We start from the raw sequence: 22,283 nt of genomic DNA, 5'->3' as shown, positions 1-22,283 counted from the left end.
CGCAACTCTGCTCACCTCAGCCGGGATACGTCGCAGACTATAAACGTCATAAACTTTCAGCCAATAGAACCATCCCTTGTGTTTAAAAGCCGAGATGGTAAAGCCAATACCACGATTGGGGGGAGGGATTATTCATTTTCTTAAGAATTATCTATAAATATATACATAAAATAAACAGGCGAGTACTAACATAAATGAATCAGAGCTTTAATAGTTTATTTGTTCTCTTAAATAATTTAAAGGCTGTCACTGATTCAGTTTATTTTTACATCCGCTTGCATTGACCCCTATGGCTCAAACTTGGAGTCGTCTCGTGTCAAAGTTGACTGTGACTGCGCTGTCACGTCTTTGTTGCCACTGAAGCTGCTCCAATGTTCAGAATAAAGAGCGACATATGAAGGGAAAATAATATTTTCCCACCCGGATAATCCGATTAAAAGCACTCGACAACTAGGTACGTCTCGTGCCTGTAAACATTCGCAGCTGTTGCGCCTTTTTGTTTACCGTTCCACTATATAAGCCTGATCATTCATCCGTGCTAGCTTAGCTGCTAGTTGGTGGCTAAAGTTAGCTGCAGTTGTGGACTTGCATATGCAGTATTATATTTTTTCTTTTTTTAAATTACCACAATTTAATACGGAATGGGGGTTTAGCCAGTTGAACGTTTGAAAATGGACTAGCCAGTTGTTTGTTAGAAAAAAGCGGTTATACAATTTGATTTTTTTTTAGCATTGTTAGCTTCCTGCCGTGGAAGAAAGGAGGCTATTTAAATAAAAAAAATCAACAAGTGTTCACATGGAGTCGATGTTTGGAAATGAGTGATGGCGCAGTGACGGTCCTATTTCGATGGATATGTTTTGATTCGAAACTGTAGTTTAAATTTGGAAACAAAACAAATAACCATAGACAATGAATGCCTATAGACAAGTTTTCCGTTCTCAGAAAAGAGTCAGAAAAATTCCAGATTCACGATTTCTTCGTGTTAATTTAATTTGTTTATTCCAAACAGTAAAAAATAACTTCAATTACACTTGTTAGATGCACCCATTGACGCCACTCAAAATGAATAACCAAACCTATTCCTGTTTTTCAGTTTTGAAACTGTGACGTTAGATTCTCACTCAAATTTCACCCACCCCCATCTATCTCCAAAGTAGATGTTAAAAAATAGCCATCCGAGTTAGGAAATTCAAACTGTAATTTCTAATCATTTTGACGACGTGGAAAAGTGAGTGATAGTGATCGGAATTGTTGTATTCTGTGTTTTCATCAGTTTTCTTTGTATTTGGAAATTGCTGCTCATTCATTCTTATGTTGCATGTGCCACTTCCATTTTCTTTCATAATGCATGCCGGTTTATTTATTTAAGCTAAAGCACGCACAAGATGGACAATAAGATGAATGGATCTCTGCCTATTGGCTCCTCGGAATATCTGCAGCAGTGGTAAGTTGAGGAATTTCGGCCAAAAATGACCACCCAGTGTAATAATCTTTTTTTTTTTCTTTACATTAATTTCAATTTGTTTTGTTCATGTTATGATTTAAAGTTTTGCATGCATTGTCTTGAGATATTTTTACTTTGGGCATATCAAGCGAAATACCGTGGCTTTTAACCGTTTCTTACCTCCGCTGTTGTCAATCTGACGCATCAGGATTCAGTCGGCTCAGCACTTCCAAGCCCTCCAAGCGCAATTTTCAAGCTACAGCCATCCGCCGCACTACCCGGAGGCGCACCCCAGGGGACCAGCGGCAGCTACACCGCACATTCTTCACCCTCAGCCTGCGATGGAGCAGCAGGAGCCCGCCGACCTGACAAAACGTACTGTGGATTTTTAAAGGCTACACATCCCTGCTTGAATGCCTGGTTTTAGAAATCGTTCTTGAAGCAAAGTAACCCCTAGAACTGTCTCTAATAATGGGTGTGTTTCACTTCCCCACGCAGCCCCGCCTAAAAAGCGAGGTCGACCGGCTCAGCCCAAGGAACCCAAGCCGCCAAAGGCCCCCAAGGTCCCGAAGGAACCCAAGCCCCCGAAGGAACCCAAGCCCCCGAAGGAACCCAAGCCCCCGAAGCAACCCAAGCCCCCGAAGCAACCCAAACCGCCGAAAGAACCCAAGCCCCCAAAGGACCCCAAAGCTCCCAAGGGCAAACCGGGCCCGAAGCCCAAAAAGAATGCGGAGGGCCAGGCGGCTGACGGCAAGCAGGAGAAAATCGACGAAAGCTTCAAGAAGGTGAAGAGGAAAGTGGATCGTTTCAAGGGCATGTCGGAGGAAGAGGTGATGAAAAAGACCCTGCCGGATCTGCTGGACTACAATCTGGACTATGTCATTGTGAGCGCAACTCTTGTCGGTGCTTTTAAAAGTTCTATTAGCGGTACATTGGTATAATCTTCTCAAATTGTTTTTCTCACAGATCGGTATCAATCCGGGGCTGATGGCCGCTTACATCGGACGATGGTTTCCTGGTCCCGGGAATCATTTTTGTAAGTGTAAAAATGTTCTCAATTCAAACGGACGTACGGCTACCGTTTGTCAGCCCGTAGTAGCGTTGACTGACATTTTGTTTCCCCCTCTTAGGGAAGTGCCTCTTCCTTTCAGGATTCACCGAAGAGCAGCTCAACCACATGCACGACACCACTTTGCCCGGGAAGTACAAAATGGGCTTCACCAACATGGTGGCCAGGGCCACGCCGGGCAGCAAAGACCTGTCAAGGTAGCTCACAACCGCGTCCCATTTTTTTGCTCATAAGCTGGGCCCGACCGTCTTTCTTTGTCGTCCCTACAGCAAAGAGCTGCGCGAAGGGGGCAAAATTCTGGTGGAGAAGCTAATGAAATACAAACCTCTCATTGCTGTGTTCAACGGAAAATGTATGTTTTTTTTTTCTCTCTTTACCGCTATATTCCTTCATTGAGGGAAAGCACAAATTTGCCATGAGATAAAAATGTCCTCTCCTCTTTCTTCAAGGCATATATGAAATGTTCTGTCGAGAACTATTTGGTAAAAAACCAAAGACGCTGGACTTTGGTTTGCAGCCGCACAAGATCCCCGACTGCGAGGTGGTCAGTAAACATATTCCCACCCTTCATTCTAACACTCTCAGCTCAAATACGGAAACGATAGAGCGACACGATACACGCACACCGTTAATGGTCGCGAATGAATGAATTGCTAACGTAATCTTTTGTCTTGCACAAGTTCCCACTTGCTGATGACTGAAAATGACATCAACTGAGCTCAAGGCTCACGTAGGCTAATTACAGCTCACTTGTTGGTTTATTGCTTGATTTATTGCTATATTTTTCTATCTTTTTTTGTGGGGGGGGTGTTCAGTTTATTCTGGTTACGTATCAAAAATGATTGGGCCTTTGTATCGGCGGCTACTTAAGAATTGAGTTTCTGCTTGTATCGACCTGAGAAAAAAGTGGTATCGGACATCTCTAACATGTGTGTCTTTTGAATTGTTTTCTTGTTCGTGCGGCGGTCAGGCTCTGTTCCTGATGCCGTCCTCCAGCGCCCGTTGCGCTCAGTTTCCCCGCGCTCAGGACAAAGTGCACTTCTACATCAAGCTGCGAGAGCTTCGAGACCAACTGCGGGGCATCCAGCGGGCCCGCGACATCGAAGAGATCAACTACTCCTTCGACTTGCAGCTGGCCAAGGGTACGCCCGTCTCCCGGTGAGCCGGCTGTGCGATCTCGTTGATTTTTGCCCGTGTCCGCAGAGGACGCCAAAAGAGTGGCCATCAAGGAGGAGCAGTACGATCCCGGCTACGAGGACGCCTACGGCGGCGCCTATGTGGAGCCGCCGTCACTTGAGGGAGGCCAGAGTCAAGCCAACGGGCACGCCTCCGTCTCGCCGAGCCAGGACCGCAATGCTGGTAGGCGCCCGCTTTTTAGAAACGCAAACGTTTGTGAAATGATTTCTTACATGTGTTTGGTAATTCACTTAAAACTGCCACCAGTTGAGGAAAATGATTGATCTACTCAAGCCGTGTTTTGACGCATAGATGTGCATTTTTTATCGGCCGTATTGTTACTTACAATAATTGCCGTAACGGGACAAGTTAGGGAGTGGGCGTCAGGTGGCCATTAGCAAAGTGCCCGTTGCAGCTAACAGCAACTCGTGTTAGCTGAGCTTCTTACGGCATTATTTTCAATTCAAAAAGCGAGCAGACTGAACCGACGTCCGATTCCCTTCTCAGAATATTACTAAAACGGAGAGGATCACGGGAAAATTATGATCTGGTCTCCAGCTGCTTCAAGTATGGAGCTGAGTGCTCTGGTTAGAGAATACAAAAATGTATTCCATTTGACTCGTTTGTGTGTATACGCCGCAATTAACAATCTTAAACGTCGTGAAACCCGGATGCTGGGCAACTTCCGGAATTTATGCCACTCACAACATATCTTTAGCGTAATTAAGTTCTTCTTAGCACCCTGAATTAGCGATTGAACATCATTTCAGAAAAATGTTGTATTTGCTGTCCGGTTCTAACAGAAGACGGAGGACAAGTGGCAAGCACGTCCGAGATTTCCCAACTCCCTGACGGACAGGAGATGACGCAATCGTGCGGCGAACAGATTCCAGACAAAAGCGCAGGTGGAGGAGGAGTTGAAGAAGAAGGGGGAGGAACTAGCCAGGCGTCAACCGTATGAGGACAAAATGCTACTGGTAAAAAAAAAAAAAAAATCTTCCTTAGTGGAATATACATGCCTAGATAGACTTTGTAGACATTTTGCAGAATCTTTTTTCTGCACTGGTTTTATATTTTAGTTGTGCTATGATGTTCTCCACGGCAGCCATTTTATACACACTTGAAATGCAGGGACAGTGACTTGTTTTGACTGCCAATGGAGAAAATAGGGGCTGTACTGTACTTGGAACTTCACACCAGCATGGGGCAGCAGAAATCCAGAAAGTGGAACGGTAATGCTAATTTTGCTAGCATCATTTTCTTCTAACATTTACACCGGGGGTGTCAAACTTGTTTTGGCTTGAGAGCCGCATAGAGGAAAATTGATTCTATAATTTTAAAACAACAACTTCAAATGTATTATTCATTTTCAATATTGTCCAAGGTAGTCCAAGTCCAACATCACTATTAGTCATAAAATATGAACATTATTGAATAAAACTCAGCTCATTTTTGTGCTCTACGTTCCAAAATCATCTTGCGGGCCGGATTCAATTTATTTGCGGGCCGTATGTTTGACACCCCTGATTTCCCGTTTGACTGACTATGCAAAAAAATACATTGGGACTGGCCTCTTAGTTCAGGGACAGTCTTGTGTCTCAATACTTTTGGACATTGAGCTGAGAGTGGACAAAAGTATTCAAACATATGACGACTCCTCAATTAAAATGTGTCCCAAAACTTTTGTTTGGAAAAAACTATTGGGACTGACCACAAATTTTTGTCCACACAGTGGACAGTGATGACAAATGTATCAACATACAACCCGCTTTAACTCTTTAATTTTGTGGATTTTTTTTGTGCCCGTTTTTTCGTCGTGTTTACATTCGTACTGCACATCCGTGCAGTAAACAAGTGAGCATAATCCACTACTGCCTTGCTAGCGGGGATGACGTCATCGTTGGGAATTACCTCAGCAACCTTTTTATCATGAATTTATTTTTGTTGTAGGACTTTTTAGAATCTGTTTATAAAAATGACACACAAGGAGTTTTATGATTGTTTTGTCCATTAAAAATGTCCTGATGGTGCTTTTTTTATACGTCATTGCAATTTTGTTTTTATTCACAAAACTTATAAATATGCCAAATACACAGCAGCATTCAATAAGAACATTCATCAAGATCCCTTAGAATTTTTTACATGGTCCGGGTCCAATCTCTTGTTTTTCTTCAACACGCTGAAGGATGAAAAAAAAAGAAAAAAAAATCAAGCTTCGTAGTAGTGACGACTAAAGGAGCAATTCACACATTCATTGCCAGCCCAGTGAAGATTGATTCTTGACGTCTTTTGCCGTCAATGGCAGTGAATGAGTTAATACAATTTTCATTGCCAGCCAGGTAAAGGTTGATTTTTGACATCTTTCGCCGTCAGTGGCAGTGAATGAGTTAAATTCTCTCATTAGCTGCCATTGACGGCCGTAGAGTTTAAAACTCATTTTATATCCATCAATCTTTACTAGACTGGCAATGAACGTGTTAATATCTCATGAAATAAATCAAACGGTCACTGTTGTCATAGCAACTGTTGATTTATTGGTCCCCAGCAGGCGGCCAATCAAAATCGTAATCACAATACACCATTTTAGACGAGAATTGATATTTTTGGCTTGTTGCTAGGCGGAACTCATCAGGCCTCATTGTAACCGGCCCGAGGCCACGCCCGCTCGGCTGTGAAATGCAATAAAGTTGCATTATGTCGCGCTCCTCGGTATGAAATCCAAAAGCTTTTCATCTTACCTCTTAAAAAGAAGCAAGATCAATTCAAGCGCAAGCAGCAGCGGCGTCAGCACGTAGTAAACCGCGTCCAGCGGCCTTCCCATCGCATCACCTGCATCCCGGCACGCCACACACAGTACTGTTCGCACCATCGTAGCAACAAAATACACAAGTTAGCTTGCAATTTTTATTAGATATTTGCCGGATATTTTGTTGTATCTTTATGAGTGTGCGAAGGATATGAAATGGCCTCACCTCTCTTGACGTTGAGCGGGAGATGACGCACATGTTTGTGCTCCAGCCACCAGCGTTGCGCCCCCAAAGTTGTCTTCCTAACGTCTACCTTGTCCACTTGCTCTTCTGGGGAAGATGTCCGCAGCAGATCTGGGACGTACATATATATTTGTGTACCAAAAAAAAACATAAGAGTGATATGAAAGTCTTACCTTCTTGCCTCAGGAAGCGAAGAGCATCCGTGTAGCCGCTGTAGAAGATCTCAGCAAGCTCCTGTGATTCAACCATCGGCGTAATTAGAAAGTAGGAGTCGCATACAGAGAGTCGAACGCGAACACCATCATGGGGGTCAAACGTAGTCAAACATTGACCTTATTGCGCAAGTCAAACAATGGGTTTTTGTAAACAGTGGAAATTAAATGCGATACGGTGGAGACTGACTCGAACACGGACAAATTGGAGTCAAACTTGGGCCCAATGCAACTCAGACATGGCCGTGGACAAATTGTGAGTGGAATCCTGGCACAACATCACCTAAACACACTAATACTTGCGCTAAAGAAAAACAACTTGACGTCAAACTGCGGCATGATGTGAGGCAAAGAGTCAAATTTGCGAAAACGGGAGTCATATATGTCAGACTTTGGCAAAATGCTAGTCAATCACAGATAAACTTGGACAAGATCATGTGAGTCAAATATGGAGTCAAACAGAGAGTCAAATCCGGGCAAGATCATGTGAGTTTAGCATGGAGCCACTGTGAGTCATATTTGTCCAACTTTGGCAAAATGCTAGTCAAACAGTCCAACTTGGGCACGACAATGTGAGTCAAACACGGAGTCAAAGATGGGAGTCTAGGTAATATCGTGTGGGGTCGAACTTAAGCAAAATTATGGGTCAAATAAAGTGTCAAGCATGGAGACAAACTTGGGCGAAAATGTGAGTCAAACGGAAAGTCAAACACGGTCCCATTGTGAGTCGTTTCTTTCAAATTTGGGCAAAATGCAAGGCAAACCCCTTGACTCGATAAAATTGGGCGCCGGCGGGCCCGAGATCCTAACCTCCGGTGCCGGGGGCAGGAAGGAGGTGTAGATGCGCCGCACGTTTCCCCCGGTCACCTGGATGCTGAGATTGTTGCAGTGCACGGTGATGGAGGTCCAAGCGCCGTCTTTGGGGCTGATGTCGCTCTCGCTGCAGAACGGCGCCAGCGTGATGGTGTTGGGATGCTCCATCAGCGGCATGTTGTTGCTAAGCGCTCCGTCCATGTATAGCTGACGTACATAGCGACCCCCGACTTTAGTGATCCAAACACAAGGTAATAATAATTGTCTCACCTGTCCTCGGTAGCTCGGCGGAATCAAGCCGCAGTAGACTGGAAAGAAGCAGCTGCACATCAGGACCTAGCAACGTAGACATGGGGATGGACATCAAAAATGGATATGATGTCTGAGTCCTTGTGAAATTTAGCAAAGGAGTCACTTGAGCACAGTTGAGCCATAACTTCATTCATGTTCCAATTCGTTAGCTCTTAATTTGAAAGGAAAGGTGTAATATTCCCGCCACAATGATGGAGTCAAACATAGTCGAATGCTGATGTTTTCTGTGAGTTCAACATTGGGTTTTCATGAACACTATACTGTGAGTCAAACAACGTATCCAAACACTACGTGAATCAAATACTCTTTTTTTAGTTTGACTCAAAGTCAATTCTGAAGCCAAACATGGGCCCGATGTGAGTCCGTACAAAACTTAACACAATAAAAGCCATGTGACGGACTCACTATGACACCAATCAGAAATCTGTTGCATCATGTTCTAATTCCTTTGCTCTTAATTTGAAAAAAAGTGTACTGTTTCTGCCACAATCATAGAGTCAAACGAGCAAAACGCGAGTCAGACATTGAGTCAAGCTTGGGAAAAATGTGACTCAAATAGAGAGTCAAAAATAGGCAAGATCAGTCTAACACGGGGCCAGTGTGAGTCTGTACAAAACATGTTCTAATTAATTTGCTCAATTTGAAAAGAAAAGCGTACTCTGCCCGTCACAGCATCAAAAAGCAGAAATTCCGTCCAAATCCGACGCGACCCGACCGGCCCACCTGTATGAGCTCCTCCCTGCTGTCAAAATGGGACACCAGAAGGTTGCTCCCATCTCTTATCCTGGTGAGCGACACGCAGAGCCTCCCCGAGGCGCGGCGGTGGGCATCTTCCGGAAGCTTCTCCCGCAGGAAGTCTCGCAGGGTTCGCAGGAGGCTGAAGGTCGGGTGGAAGACGCTGAGCCGGTGTTTTCTGGCTTCTTTGGCCACCGTCAACACGTCCGCGTACAAATGTTCTGAAGAACGCCGTCAAAATAAGAACATTGCCGCGCGCCGCTGATGCGGCATTGCCGACCGGGGTGAAGCTCACGCATACGCACTGGAGCCCGTTCATATTATGATGAACTGTGAGCATGTTGCTGAACCCTTGAACTCTTGTTTGTTTGACTCCGTGGACTCGAGATCTTGATTTTACCGTACTGTCTGCCCGCAGTCAACTAACAACAGAGTGAGGAATAACAATGACCACATTTCCTCAAATATAAGACGCGCCCTTCATTTTGAGGTCAAATTCTGTATTTTCAATGTTACCGTGTATAAGACGCACCGGCATCTTCCAGGGCAGCCGGATTTTGTTTCGGCGGCAGGTTGTTTTAGACGCAAATGACTCGATTTGATGCTGACGTCCTGACACGTTTACTGTTGCCCCTGATGACTTTTGAACAAAGCAGGCTGCCTCAAATGTGTTCCTCGGTCATCACATTGTTTCATTGACCGTCAGCTATGGGAAAATACCATGATTCCCCAAACGTGTTTACAGGACGCAGCCTTCATTTTGGGGTCAAATTCTGGCATTTTCTATGTTTCGTGTATAAGACGCACCAACACTTTGTCGACAATGTCAAAACTCCAGCAAAACTGAATCAATCTCATCTTTTTAAACTCTTTGTATTTTCTTGCAATCATTTCCTTAAGTTATATACTTGTTCCAGGTTAAGTGCGTTTGTGAGCAGTCAGTGAACATTTCACCAGTTGTTTTTCCTTTTCCTTGTGACGCAGCTCGAGAAAGTAAGCAATTAACTTAGTATCTAAAGTAATCAATTACATAAGTAAAGTAGCTAAATTAATGTAATTTTCCCTTGTCCATCCCTCTTAAGTTTGACACCCTTGTTCTAACTGTATACGTTACAGGTTAGTCTGAAAATGAAAAAAGAAGGGCGGCAAAGTGCCTGAAAAAAAAAAGATGGCAATCCCTATTTTATTGCAGCTACACCTCACATGGCAAGTTTTTTCCCCCACTATTTGATTGAGTTGAGGCTTTATCTCAGCGTTATGAGCTTGCTTTATGTTTACCGTGACAAACGATAGGGTGAATCGTTGTTGCGGCCGGCTCACCGATGGGAAGTCCGACGGTCAGCGCTGCGGCCACCAGGCATCCCGACGACGCTCCGCAGATCTTGGAGGCGCCGCGCACCAAATGCGGCGCTCGCGCCACCATGCCCGTCACGGCTCCCAGGTAGTAAACGCTACGGAAGCCGCAGCCCGCAAACGACAGGTTCCACTCTCGGTCCCGGGAAAACATCCTCTCCGCTCCAAAGCGCTCGTTCTCGTAAACACACACACACTCACTCACACACACACGAGGCGGTGTTGTGCAACATACCAGATCAGCTTACCACAGCGCCGTTTTCATAACTGCGAGGGTGGAGCGGGGCTCATAAATACAATCTGGAGTTGGTTTTCTCCGCCGGGAGCAAAGTACTCAAGGTGATAAATTGGAAATTTGTAAACACATGATACATTGATAGGTCAATGTGTAAGCCAATTCAGAAATTCGGATGAAAAAAAATCATTTAATGCCAATGACGGCTAAAGGTGTCAAAGATATGTTTCTATTGTGCTGCCAGTGAATAACTCATTCACTACCGTAGACAGCTACATTTTTACTCAACTGAATAAGCTTAGAATAGTTGTATATAGGTTAGCCCATATTTGTTTTGTTTTGTTTTTTGCAAAATGTTGTATTGGTAGACATGGATATTTTCTGTTGAAGTTGTTTGTGAAGAAAGTGTGAGGAGAAAACATGTCTCCTGCCGCTGTAAGAAGAAAGCAGGCACCGCAACTGACCACAGGGCGGAAAGCTATAGAGTCGCTCATTAGGTTTCCGGGAAAGAAATTAGCAGTGATGGCATGGACTGATAGAACAAGGACTCACACCTACATCCCCCACTATCACAAGCTGTCCGCTAATCCTCCAGGGCAGCAAATAGTATGTAACTAGGGCCAACCATAATGAATAAAAGAGGGCTTGAACCTCACAGTTCAAGGAACTCGGGTTCGAAACCGGCTGGCTCTGGTCTTCCTGTGTGGAGTTTGCATGTTCTCCCTGAGCCAGGGTGGGTTCTCTCCGGTGAATTGGATTTACTGAATTGTCCTTTGGTGTGATTGGGTGTGTGAATGGTTGTTCGTCTCTGTGTGCCCTGTGATTGGCCGGCAACCAGTTCAGGGCGTGTCCCACCAAGCCTGCGATCCATGTGAGAAGAAGCGGCTGTAGAGGATGGATGGATGATCTCATCTATAGTCATGCCGACGCTGTAAAAAGTAAGCATTTGTTGAAAGTTGATTTATATTGCTTTTAATGACGAAAAGGATCATTTTTCATAGATAAAGATAAAAATGTTGTGAAATGTTTTGCTTTGTAAAAAAGAATTGAGAAGCAGTACTTTATATATTGACAAACAATTGAAGCAAGTACAGTACTGTTTTTATCTCAAAATGGCGTAGTATATTTTGGAAACTCAAAAGTATTTCTGGTGAGGGGTACAGCCGTCGGGGCCCCCGGCCGAGGCCCGTAGAATTTGGCTGCATTTCGAATGAGGCGAGGGAACCGCTCCAGTACACAGCTCCAGGGTCCCACCTAATAAATTTCCTTAAAACAGCGGGCGGCGAAGGAGGTGCTGCTCTCTTTCTCCTTCGGGCTCGATATTTTTGTGTTTACATGCGAAATACGTGCGCTTCGCGTCCACATCATTCTGCCTTTGGCGCGTTGGCAGCTGATATCGCCGACGCCGCGCCCCCGCCTCTCTGATTGGACGGAGGCGATCACATGGCTGGAAGCTGTCAAACTATAAGGCGGTCTCTCAAATAACACAACGGTCTTCTGTTACGGAGTTCGCTTGCGGCGTGTCCGAACTTTTAGCCTTTTCTATTTTTTTTTTTTTAGTTCATTTGATGAAAACAATGAGCATCCCGGTGGTGGACTTTAGCGCGTTCGGCCTCGGCGTTGAAGAGGTTTCCAACGCGCAACTCCAGCAACTGAGCAGTGAGTTAAAAGTGGCTTTTATGGAAGTGGGCTTCGTCTTCTTGAGGAATACTGGCATCACGCAGGAGGAGGTGAGACTCAACGCGGATTGCGCTTGGAATCGTGCGGGTTAAAAAAAGGGATAGAAAATGGAAGAACATCACAATGAAATGTATACTGCAGGGGGAGGAATTCCACTTCCGATGTGTGCTAGGAATGGAATTAAGCAATAATCGCAAACAAAACACACGTCTTGTTATTCTTCAAAACTTTATATTCATAAATAATTTGGATGTTCAAATCGGAAGTCAAGCCCAACATTTTTGTGTCAATAATATATTCTATGAGGCCCCATTAGGCTGAACCAGTGGTTCTCAAAGTGGGGTCCGTGGACCCCAGGGGAAATACTTTGGGTTCCTAATGAAAAATGCTGAATACTTGTGTTGTTTTCATTTTATTTCATATTAAATTGTGGATGTATTCGCAACTTTTCAAACAGTTTAATATACTTTTAAAAATGTGATCATTTTGAAACGGACCCACAAAGAGCTTGATTATTTTGTCACTAAATCTTTGGTGGTGACCTGTTTTTGAGAACCCTTGCTTAGAACATGTCATCAAGAAAAGTTTTGGCTTCACTTACGTCGTATTTGTTGCATCTTTGTATTTTTTTTAACTGCGCTAGTAGTGCAGTTATGACTTGTTGATATCGGGATTATGGAAAACGATGACTAGCAAGCTTTTTCATCCAGGTTGATCACGTCATGGATGCTTCCAGGAGATTTTTCCTGCAGCCAGAGCATCTTAAGCAGCCGTTCTCCAGGAATAACTTCTCAAACTGTCCCAACCACGGCTGGATTGCTCTTGAGACTGAAAGGTTTTTCATTTATCTATTTATTTATTTTGCAGTGTTAATTATTAAACAGCAAAGTGTTTGTTTTCCTAATCAGGAGCCAAATTTTCTTTGCGTTTATCCAGTCATGTGACTCGACATTATTGGAAGATTCGATCAAAATGGAACAGTGCCGTTTTTTTTTTTTTACTGATAAGGCATTCTCTCTACAGCTTATCAGTAATCCATAATTTAATAGTGGATAGGTTGTACATATAGGCAGCATCTGGTTAACGCCGGGGTGTCCGGGGATTTTTCACTAACCTGGCTTTATTATACCCAACTTGGGCTCATAACATCATCAAATATAAATATATTTTTACTTTCAGTACCTCAAAATGTTCAGTGTAATCAGACCGTAGCTTATATATACACATTATATACTGTATATTCCAAGACTGTTTCGTTTGGAATCATTTTCATTTTGTGGAGGAAAAAAAAGTAAACAGCTATTCAATGCTGCAGATTTTGCAAAAGGGAATATGCAGATATAATATAAAATATTAATTTATAACAAAAATAAAACGCTTCCATGCAGCGAAATAAAAGCGTTCCTCCGACATTTAAGCCAAAAATTTCTATTGCACTCTTGCCGTTGAAAGGACTAATGCAAATATCGCATGTTAAAATATTGCGTTTATAGTATGTCCAAAGTCGAATGGCAGTAAATGAGCCTGACATGGGCTAAACTTGACATCTGCACTACCTGTGTACCTCTCAGCCTCCCGTTTGTAAGCATTTAAAAGGGATAGCAGGACAGCATATTCAAAGTCGACATGTTTCGACAATCAATGAAATATTTATCCTCTGCGTGTTTTTGATTTATTTTTTGTACCTGTAAGTTCTTAACTCTTCCTTTGTCCACTTTCAGGTTAACCCCGGAAAAACCAGGAGATCTCAAAGAGGCCTTTAATCTGACTTCGCTGCATCCCGACACAGTAAGCGGCGTGGGGAAAGTTTACTCTTATTTTACAATGTTTGCTTGCATCATCCTGGCAAATAAACCAGCTCCCATAAAATAGTGACTCGCTGTGATGTGTATTCCTCGGGAGAAATGGCCCACAGCTGAGGCGGCGGCCGGATTCCGGGAGACCCAAACGGCTTTTTTCCATCGCTGCAAAGAGCTGGGCCTGCGCATTTTGAGGGTGATGGCGCACAGTCTGGATGTGGACCCCGATATCTTCCTGAACGCTCACCGCTTGATCGGAAGTACGTTTCGATCGCGCTTTTTTGCCGATTTAAGCTGGTCGTTGCGTGCGCGTCTCGCAGCTGAGGAGAACAACACCACGCTGCGCTCGCTCTACTACCCGCCGGTGAAGAGCGAGCAAGCCAAGGAGGATCAGGTGCGATGCGGAGAGCATTCCGACTACGGGACCATCACCTTGCTCTTCCAGAACACGGAGGGTCTCCAAGTACGGAAACCAAAAAGGTCAGGTCGTATTTGAAACCTCGATTCCTCGGCGAGTGCGTTGTTTGTGTCTGTGTGCGCGCGTCTTGAGGTGCGTCAGCGTTCCGGTGAGTTCATCTGCGCCCCTTGCGTACCCGGAACCGTTCTCATCAACATCGCCGACCTGATGCAGCGTTGGACCAGCGACCGTTTTGTCTCGGTGGTGAGCGCTTGAAAAAAAAAAAAACATCATGGGGTACCCTTGAGGGAAAAAAGGCAGTCTATTTTCAAGAATTTCTGTGTTGATTTCATTCCTTTATTCAGGAAAAAAACATATATATATATATATATATATATATATATATATATATATATATATATACACTGTATATATGGACTATAGTGCTGATGCTAGCATTTTTATCAGTCTTATTTAAGATACTTTTTAAAACGATTAGAACTTAAGGCAGTATGCAGGTGGTAAACACGGGGACTCGGGGTCTCACGATGCCATACAAAGCTTCTCGTTCATGTGCGTCCAAAAGCGCCACCGAGTTTTGCTCCCGCCGGCCGGCGACTCCAGCAGCACCCGCCAATCCCTGGCTTTCTTCGTGCATCCCGACGACGAGGCGGTGATCAGCTGCATCGACGGGTCCGACAAGTACCCGCCGGTGCGGTCCGGCACCTATCTCATGGAGCGCCTTAACAACACCTACGGGCGGGCGTGAAGGCCCTCCCGCCGCCAACCAGCAGCCTCTTTCATCGTCCCGCTGCTAAAACAACGTGAACGAAGATTCAGTCGAATGTAGCACCGGCGTTTGCATGTTGTGTTCCCTATTAACCAAAATGGAAACAGATGATCACGTTATATTGTTTCAAATGGGGTTAACTGAATAAGATCGTGAATTAGAGGGCGTCTTCAATATGGAGTGTCAAAAAAAATCAAATGATTCCTTTATTATTGAATGAAATTATCACAGAAAAATCCATTTTAAATATAACTTACGTTTGTAATAATGTACACAACAATGTGGGATGAAACATGAAATATTTTTATCATTGATTTAAATGAATATTGATTTGCATCAATTCATCTAGGTGTTGTCCTTTTTCAATTTAAAGAAGCATGCAATGTGACATGAACTTCCATCGACAAGAACGTTCATATTTCCATGTAGAAAAACGTATAAAAGTAAAAAAAAAAATAGTATAAAAAATACCAAGCAAAAGAACATACTTGCCATGTTGGAGATGTGAATGCTTTGTTTATTGTTCATTATAAAACGGGGCTGTAGGGAATACGAATGAATTATGTGTAATTTGAGAATGATTTGTTGATAAATGAAGGCCATTAGAGTGCAATAAATTGCCAGCCTAACTTCCTAGTACACACTTTACCCCAGTAGATGGCGGCGTTTCGCCTACGAGCACTTTACCTAACGCCAAACAAGCTAATCAACGACAAGAAGAAGAAACTGGAAACTCCCGCCCATTTCAATCCCTGCTGGTCTACACACAAGGGCTAAGAAATATCCGCCTCGCGATTTGTCATACAATAAGCCAGTTATTTAAAATATGCACTCTAAATAATTATTCACGCTGTTGTAAAACAATATTTGCTAACCCAATGTTCAATTTGTTGTCACGCATGCATTCATACCTGGCAAACCATCGAGAGATCATTCCAAAATTCAGTAAAAATATTTAAAGTAAACATCCTCGGCGATGCGGTTCTCATGATGAGACTAGCTGTAGATTTAAATAAATTAATAAATACTATAACTCGTTTCCCCCTGAGATTTACAGCAGCGGTTTTAGGCTCACTCTCAGATATTCCAGCAATTCTCAAATAATATAATTACATAATATAATTTCCCTGCCTTACATTCCCACGGAAATTTACCAGAAATGTTCCATCCCTTTGTACCCCCGCTTTCATCCACTGATACCGAAAACAAATGACCAAAGAACAAAAGCAGACAGGACAGAAGCTTGAAATGACCATCAAGAGTGTGAGAGCGCAGAGGGGGTTTGTGACGTTTGCTTGTGTAGCGACGCTTCTCCTCCTGCAACCGACTCTGCAATTAAAAAAAAAAAATCAATGCCTGATCAAATTGTGGTCATTTGTATTTTTACTGGCACATTCTTTTAGTGGCGAAAAGTAGTCATTTGCCGGTTTTTCATTTGTCATGCAATTTTTGATGTTTCGCGACATAGCTGGGATCCTATCTTCACAATTTACTTACCTTTGACATCCGACTTAGATTGGGCTTTTCTCTTCTCCAGTTCCTCCATGGCCTTAAAGAGAGTCAAGAAAATCAGTTTGAAATGATGAAAACGTGCCTGCGTCCAGAAACTGGGGCCTGCTGCATTCAGGGACCTGCTGAACGTCGTGTTTCTGAGCGTTGATTGCATCTTGCTTCTTTTGAAGCTCCTCGCGCTGCTTCTGAAGCTCCGCCGCCCGTTCCCTGATCAGATCGCCCTCCTTGGCCAACTGCTGCTCGTACGCCGCCAGCTCCTCCTCGGTGAAAGGGGACTTTTGCTGCTCCAAAGTCTGCAAGCCGCGCATCGATTCGCTCAAACAACGGGGCCTCCAAGGCTTCGCTTCAGCGATTCTCAAAGTGTTCCGCCAGTAGTCGTCGATCGTGATTCTATTTGTATTTTACACCGAAACGAACCTCCCATTCCTCCTTTTGATGGAACTGCTGCTTCTTGGTGGACTCCATGAACTCGGCGAACGACACCAGTCGATCTTTGTTGGTGTCCACCTGAACGCATCGCGAACGCTCATTGTGAAAACCTTTCAGAACTTCCGTTGCGCACAGAATGATTCCAATGTCTATTTTTTTTTGGGGGGGGGGGGGGACTATTGAATACATTTTAGTCTAAGGCTGTGAGATGAAAAATGAAGCCATATAAATATTTTCCAGATGCATTTGAATCATGCTACCTCATTCAAGACATGCTCTCTCATGCGCAGCCTCTCCTCCTCCATCTCCACCATGTCGTCTTCTGCGTTCTTGCCGTCATAGACCTTCTCGAGCTTCGGCACAGAATACACTATTTCGCTTTCCGCAGTTCACAGACGATGAAGATAGCTTGACGGCAATATTAGCGAAATGTTCTCTTCCGATACCCGCTGTGCAGGTGTCACGACAGGTGAAGCGCGCGATGACGTCGTACCTCTTTGGTGAAGAGGGCCTCGAGCTCGTTCTCGTCAAAGAAGCCGTCGCCGTTGCTGTCTGCGCATGCGCGCCAGATACGGGAATTCATGGCAAATATAAGTAGTCGTAAAGGTAAAAGGCGTCAGGGCTACCGTGCATTTTGAAGAAGGTCTTCAGATCGAAGTCGTTGGGGTCGAGACCGTCAGACTCCTCCCACACCTCCTTCAGCTGGTCTTCGCTTCCCTATGCACACGCCGGCGTCACCTTAGGCGTGCGCTAAAGCTGAAAGCTCGCTGCCTTTATTGGCAATATTGTATTATGTCAAAGGAGGATCTCAACCCAGTTTGCTAGATTTCTACTTTGGATAATCTTGCAAAAACGCTCCCTGGCAAAATATAGCAGCTCACCAGCTGCCAGCATCATTTTAGCTGCTGTAATTCAAAAAATGTTTTGACCACTCGTTGCAATGTAAAATGTTTAATCATTTAGTAAAAAAGTAAAAGAGAACTCTGTATTACTGCAGTTTCTCAAATATAAGTGTATAGGACGCACCCTTAATTTTGGCGGCAAATTCTGCTATCTTCTATGTTACCGTGACGCACCAACAGTTTGGCAACAATGTCAAAACTAGAGCAAAACGGGATAGATCTCATCATTTGTAAACAAACTCTCGATTTTTTCTTGTGTTCATATCCATAAGTTTTGTATGTATTTCTTGAGCGTTAAGTTAAGCGTGTTTCCGATTTGTAACGTTAAATACGCTGGAAGGCGTTGCTTCTCCTTGCGACACGTTCCGAGTTCACCATAAATACTCCAAGTTGAGCAGCTTCTGTGTTCCACCAAGTTTAATTGTGTGTTTATGCCAGAAAATGGCAGTTAATAAACGAGTCGAATGGAATATCCGTGCGTATTCTCTAACCGGCGCACTTTTAACGGCCAATATAAAAATGCACATCTGTGCGTTAAAACTCGCCCATGCCCATACATTTGGAAAAAGCGTAATTGCTCAGTCACTGGTTAGCACAACTAATTACCGGGTGATTGACTTTGGCGTGGTCGGCGTGCTTCTTCCGCATCTCCTCGTAGCGCTCCTCCTCCTTCTTGCGCTCCTGCTCCGTCATGGCTTTCAGCTTCTCCCGCCTCTTGTGCTCCTTCATCATCTCGTATCGCTTGAAGGATTCGTGGCGGTCCTTGTCAAAGTGTTCCAGGTCTTTCGTGGCCTGTCGGGGGGAGCGTTACAGCTTGTGTATGACAAACGCGCTTCATAGGCCTTATCTCGGCTCGTACCGCTTTGATGAGACGATCCAGGTCTTCTGGCTCAAACGAGTGGGGGTTGTCTTGGTTGAGGTGCTCAAACTGTTTCAGTAAGGCCTGGTAGTCAATTTTCCAGCCTGCAATCACACCGAAATTCAAAATTGTGTGATCATATATGTCTTTTTTTTAACTGTCTTCTGTTTTAAGTGCAAGAACGTATATTGCGCAAGTGAAAGATTTCCGCCGCGTCGTCTTATTCCGCGGTGTTGTCTTATTCAATTTTCCAGCCCCACGGGATGTTTCGACAGGCGATGTACTTCACAACACGTCTTGCGCAACAAGCGGGACGCAGGTCAAAACGTGGTAAGAAGATCATCCTGTCAATTCGTTTTTTTGTTTTTTTTTTACTTACCATCCCCTGCCTCCATGTCATGTTTGGCCTTGATGAGCATCCGCAGCCTGTTCATCTCCTCCCTCTTCAGCTCATCCAGCTTGGTGCGGAGATTGTTGTGGACAAAGTCCAGCTCTCTGGTAAGTTTGCCTTCCTGCAAGATGACAACAGTTCAGTGGCGCAACAAGCGTGGGGAGTCAACAGACACCCCCCCCCCCCCCCTCCCCCCCATTGCATTTTACCTTGATGTCATCCATGTTGGCGTTTTGTAATTTTTCCCGAAAGTGAGGGTCTTTCTCCAGGTATTCGATGACCTCCCTGAGATAGCGGTCATAATGTAGCCCGCTGTCCTGAGACATGAAGCAAATGGGTTGCATTACTTTTGCAAATCTGGATTCATGTTTCTGGAAAGTGTAAACTCCAAAGTCCAACACAACCAGTTCTGACAAGTTATATAACTGTTTTACTTTTAGCGCATTCAGCATCCAAGCGTTTCGATGAGGCGTATGGACATTATTGGAAGACACCTGGTCACGTATATTGTAGGCATCTACAACTATGCATATTCAATCATTTTGACAATAAAATGTATATTAATCTGGGTAGAATCAAAGTAGATATTAAATGGACCGTAACATGATATTTAAGTATTTTTTACAGTGCAATATATGCATAAAATTACACTTGGCACATTGGTGATTTCATTTCTTATTAAATGTGAGTTTAATGGTATCGATTTTTCTAACCAGGAAGTAAAACAGCTTGTTTGCAGCTCAAGCAGCAGGCCACACAACATGCATCCATCCATCGTCCTCACGAGGTTCGAGCATGAATAAAAAGAGCCAAAGGGCCAAAAACGGCATTCAAATGTAAAGTGGCCTCGATATACCGCTCTCACTAACACGCGTTCCTTCTATCAAATCAGTTTCCGTGGGAACCCAGTAATCGTTGCAACCGTTCCACCGGCGGGTGAATTATTTACTACGGACCCTGACTGTCCGGCTGTGTGCTCCCAAACGCACATTTTGGAACATGGACAAAAGCTCAGAAAAGTTGACTTTTCATGTTACGGCCCCTTGAACCTAAAGCATTTATTTCATTATAATCTCTTCAAAGCAAACACATGGTGTGACTCACTACACTTTGCGGGGTATCTCGTTCATCTTCTTGGCTCTGGTCCACACTGATGGGCTTTGAGTGGATGCACAGCCAAAGACTCAGCAAAACCAGAGCGCAATTGACCAGCGCTTTACCTCGCACCATTGCCATCCGCTTTGGAAAACAGAAATGTATGCTTTTGAGATCATATTTGCGTACAATACAGGCAATTGGCAGTAGGACAACATGATCAAGTGCGATTTCAACTGTATGAATTATTCAACATCTACAGCGGTCCCTCGTTAATCGCGGGGGTTACGTTCTCAACATAACCTGCGATAGGCGATGTTTTAAGGCTGTAACTCCCTCACAATACACTTTATACACATTTCTCAGACGGGAATTAACACATTTCTCCTTTATCTAAACACCCCCAAACGTCAAATCTTCTTATATTGGACACAAGAAATTGAAGTGATAGTTAATAATAGTAACTCATGTGTATCTCACGTATTGTCAACCTTAACTAAATATCAACCATTTTGACCATAATTCAACATCGAATTAACATCTTTTGCTATCTGGGAATACACATATTCTCTTGGGGGGGAAAGAAGCAAAACTGTACACAAAAAAAGTCTGTGAAACAGCAAGGCACGAAAAGTGAACCGCGTTATAGTGAGGGACCACTGTCTGGCACACATGCAAACAACCTGATCACCATGTTTACTGAACACTTTAAATGTTTGATTATTGTTTTTATTTTTCTGTACCGAATCTGCAAAAAATGTCAGTACAGCTTCCCAATATTCTCACGTTGGGGGTATAAAACTTGAGAAAACTTTTCTAAATTTCCACCAAATAATAAGAATACAATATAACAAAAAGGACAGATGAAAACATTGTGACAACCTGACGGAGCCACTGTATAAAAAAAAAAAAAATCTGTAAATATCAGACAATTATGATTTGTTTTTAAATCTCCAAAGGCAGTGAACCATCAACTAGTGTTTACTCATATACGAACCATCTGTTGGCTGGTGAAGCCATTCTGCCCAGAACAAAATGCACCAAAAACAATCTTCAATTGTTAACTTGTAATAATAAGACACATTAAAGGTCAGCAAGGTCCAATGATAATACTTACTGACTTCCAGATGCACTTATGACTTTTAAGAGGTTCTTGTTAGCTTAGCTTGCGTATGTTTACAGCCGCCACCTGCCGCTTGCCACCAATTCAAGCCGCTTGTGGCAACCTACTGGCCGGGGGAGGTCACCATGGTGACGTCCCACCCACGGCCAATCCCATTGGACGATAGAGCAGCGCTACAGTCGCGCTGGGTGCTGATTGGACCAGTCGCCCGTCAACCAGGCTGTCGGCGAGCTGATTAAACAGTCGGTACGTGGCGCTCGTTCAGTCATCGAGCTGGCGAAGGTTTTTTTTTCCTGAATCTTGCGAATAATTTGTATAATTTAAGATGTTATTCCTCCGAAAGCTGCATTTGCATATGGTAAATGAAAATGTTGATTAGGATGTATGAAACACTGACAGTGCGTACATGTATCAATAATGTCATTTAATTTCGTTGTTTAATGTATGTTGTTTTTACTAAATTACTTTTTTACTAAAATTTGTGACAGAAACATAATGCTTGAAAAATGTGCCCGCTTGAGTAAGAAAAACATGATTGTATTTCATTTGAGTTTTTTTTTTTAATCGTACCTCAGTGTTTTTTTTTTTTATTGCAATAATTCCAATACGGAGTAAGGAATGTATGAAGAACAAATCTCAACAATTAGAAACAATATGAGAACATATCAAAGAATAATACAGAAACAATCGAAAAGAATAAACATTTAAAGGTAGAGAAAATCATAATAATAACAATAATTATGCTAGGAGTACATGAACTTATATAAATGCGTTTAACTTATCACATTCACTCCATTTAAAGAATATATTGTTTAATCTCGCCATAAAACACATTAAAACATGGTTTTCGTCCAATACATTAGGAGCATTTAATGTGGTATTTTGACAAAAAAACACATTTAATAAATAAATCACTTTTTTCACTAATATTTTCAACAAAGTCAAACAAAACTTTTTTCTAGACCAT

The 22,283-nt window shown here is 43.4% G+C and overlaps 4 protein-coding genes across 8 annotated transcripts; 2 read left to right on the top strand and 2 right to left on the bottom strand.

Annotated features, from left to right (window-relative positions):
- The first annotated feature begins 326 nt into the window (after positions 1-326).
- LOC148422984 (G/T mismatch-specific thymine DNA glycosylase-like) lies at positions 327-5,730 on the top strand. Of its 3 annotated transcripts, none has more exons than XM_088417973.1 (11): positions 327-454; positions 1,370-1,444; positions 1,653-1,819; positions 1,943-2,328; positions 2,411-2,480; positions 2,575-2,710; positions 2,783-2,865; positions 2,963-3,057; positions 3,484-3,655; positions 3,717-3,872; positions 4,496-5,730. In XM_088417973.1, the coding sequence occupies exons 2-11, from the start codon at positions 1,386-1,388 to the stop codon at positions 4,648-4,650; spliced, it is 1,479 nt and encodes a 492-aa protein (XP_088274099.1). In that variant the 5' UTR covers positions 327-454; positions 1,370-1,385; the 3' UTR covers positions 4,651-5,730. The 3 variants fall into 3 exon arrangements, with proteins under 3 accessions (XP_088274099.1, XP_088274098.1, XP_088274100.1); XM_088417972.1 differs by having other exon boundaries at positions 4,493-5,730; XM_088417974.1 differs by lacking the exon at positions 1,370-1,444 and having other exon boundaries at positions 4,493-5,730.
- LOC148422983 (patatin-like phospholipase domain-containing protein 2) lies at positions 5,675-10,299 on the bottom strand. 3 transcript variants are annotated; one of them, XM_088417978.1, is made up of 8 exons: positions 9,047-9,161; positions 8,740-8,972; positions 7,975-8,040; positions 7,702-7,911; positions 6,853-6,913; positions 6,662-6,790; positions 6,428-6,545; positions 5,675-5,868 (listed from the first exon to the last, which is right to left on the bottom strand). In XM_088417978.1, exons 1-8 carry the CDS (start codon positions 9,048-9,050, stop codon positions 5,808-5,810), a joined length of 882 nt encoding a protein of 293 aa, XP_088274104.1. In that variant the 5' UTR covers positions 9,051-9,161; the 3' UTR covers positions 5,675-5,807. The 3 variants fall into 3 exon arrangements, with proteins under 3 accessions (XP_088274104.1, XP_088274102.1, XP_088274101.1); XM_088417976.1 differs by lacking the exon at positions 9,047-9,161 and adding an exon at positions 10,072-10,299 and having other exon boundaries at positions 5,677-5,868; positions 7,759-7,911; XM_088417975.1 differs by lacking the exon at positions 9,047-9,161 and adding an exon at positions 10,072-10,299 and having other exon boundaries at positions 5,681-5,868.
- Positions 10,300-11,844: 1,545 nt separating this feature from the next.
- Positions 11,845-15,345, top strand: LOC148422982 (uncharacterized). Its single transcript, XM_088417128.1, has 7 exons — positions 11,845-12,069; positions 12,730-12,854; positions 13,741-13,807; positions 13,922-14,078; positions 14,139-14,281; positions 14,369-14,479; positions 14,802-15,345. Exons 1-7 carry the CDS (start codon positions 11,908-11,910, stop codon positions 14,982-14,984), a joined length of 948 nt encoding a protein of 315 aa, XP_088273254.1. The 5' UTR covers positions 11,845-11,907; the 3' UTR covers positions 14,985-15,345.
- Positions 15,346-15,501: 156 nt separating this feature from the next.
- LOC148422981 (nucleobindin-2-like) lies at positions 15,502-21,415 on the bottom strand. The gene is made up of 13 exons (XM_088417127.1): positions 21,311-21,415; positions 20,203-20,337; positions 19,308-19,415; positions 19,087-19,219; positions 18,708-18,811; positions 18,455-18,640; positions 17,573-17,663; positions 17,440-17,498; positions 17,207-17,299; positions 16,935-17,024; positions 16,637-16,810; positions 16,503-16,554; positions 15,502-16,334 (listed from the first exon to the last, which is right to left on the bottom strand). The coding sequence occupies exons 2-13, from the start codon at positions 20,332-20,334 to the stop codon at positions 16,261-16,263; spliced, it is 1,296 nt and encodes a 431-aa protein (XP_088273253.1). The 5' UTR covers positions 20,335-20,337; positions 21,311-21,415; the 3' UTR covers positions 15,502-16,260.
- Between the last annotated feature and the right edge of the window lie 868 nt (positions 21,416-22,283).

Source organism: Hippichthys cyanospilos, chromosome 6 (assembly GCF_059441005.1).
Source record: "Hippichthys cyanospilos isolate Australia breed blue-spotted pipefish chromosome 6, RoL_Hcya_1.0, whole genome shotgun sequence".
Lineage (NCBI taxonomy): Eukaryota > Metazoa > Chordata > Actinopteri > Syngnathiformes > Syngnathidae > Hippichthys > Hippichthys cyanospilos.
Note: the sequence above shows the minus strand (reverse complement) of the source record. Positions and strands in the feature narration are given on the sequence as shown.

Bases quoted from the DNA above. Each gene is read 5' to 3' on its own strand.
- LOC148422984 (XM_088417972.1), top strand. From the start codon at position 1,386: ATGGACAATAAGATGAATGGATCTCTGCCTATTGGCTCCTCGGAATAT. The intron at 1,820-1,942 runs GTACTGTGGATT...TTCCCCACGCAG, and splicing joins GCCCGCCGACCTGACAAAAC to CCCCGCCTAAAAAGCGAGGT. The intron at 3,058-3,483 runs GTCAGTAAACAT...TGCGGCGGTCAG, and splicing joins AGATCCCCGACTGCGAGGTG to GCTCTGTTCCTGATGCCGTC.
- LOC148422983 (XM_088417975.1), bottom strand. From the start codon at position 10,258: ATGTTTTCCCGGGACCGAGAGTGGAACCTGTCGTTTGCGGGCTGCGGC. The intron at 8,041-8,739 runs GTGGGCCGGTCG...CTACGTTGCTAG, and splicing joins GCAGGGAGGAGCTCATACAG to GTCCTGATGTGCAGCTGCTT. The intron at 6,546-6,661 runs GTGAGGCCATTT...TGGTGCGAACAG, and splicing joins CCCGCTCAACGTCAAGAGAG to TACTGTGTGTGGCGTGCCGG.
- LOC148422982 (XM_088417128.1), top strand. From the start codon at position 11,908: ATGAAAACAATGAGCATCCCGGTGGTGGACTTTAGCGCGTTCGGCCTC. The intron at 14,079-14,138 runs GTACGTTTCGAT...CGCGTCTCGCAG, and splicing joins CGCTCACCGCTTGATCGGAA to CTGAGGAGAACAACACCACG. The intron at 14,282-14,368 runs GTACGGAAACCA...GCGCGTCTTGAG, and splicing joins AGAACACGGAGGGTCTCCAA to GTGCGTCAGCGTTCCGGTGA.
- LOC148422981 (XM_088417127.1), bottom strand. From the start codon at position 20,334: ATGGCAATGGTGCGAGGTAAAGCGCTGGTCAATTGCGCTCTGGTTTTG. The intron at 19,220-19,307 runs GTAAAATGCAAT...GTCATCTTGCAG, and splicing joins CCAACATGGATGACATCAAG to GAAGGCAAACTTACCAGAGA. The intron at 17,300-17,439 runs GTACGACGTCAT...TCTGTGCCGAAG, and splicing joins AGGCCCTCTTCACCAAAGAG to CTCGAGAAGGTCTATGACGG.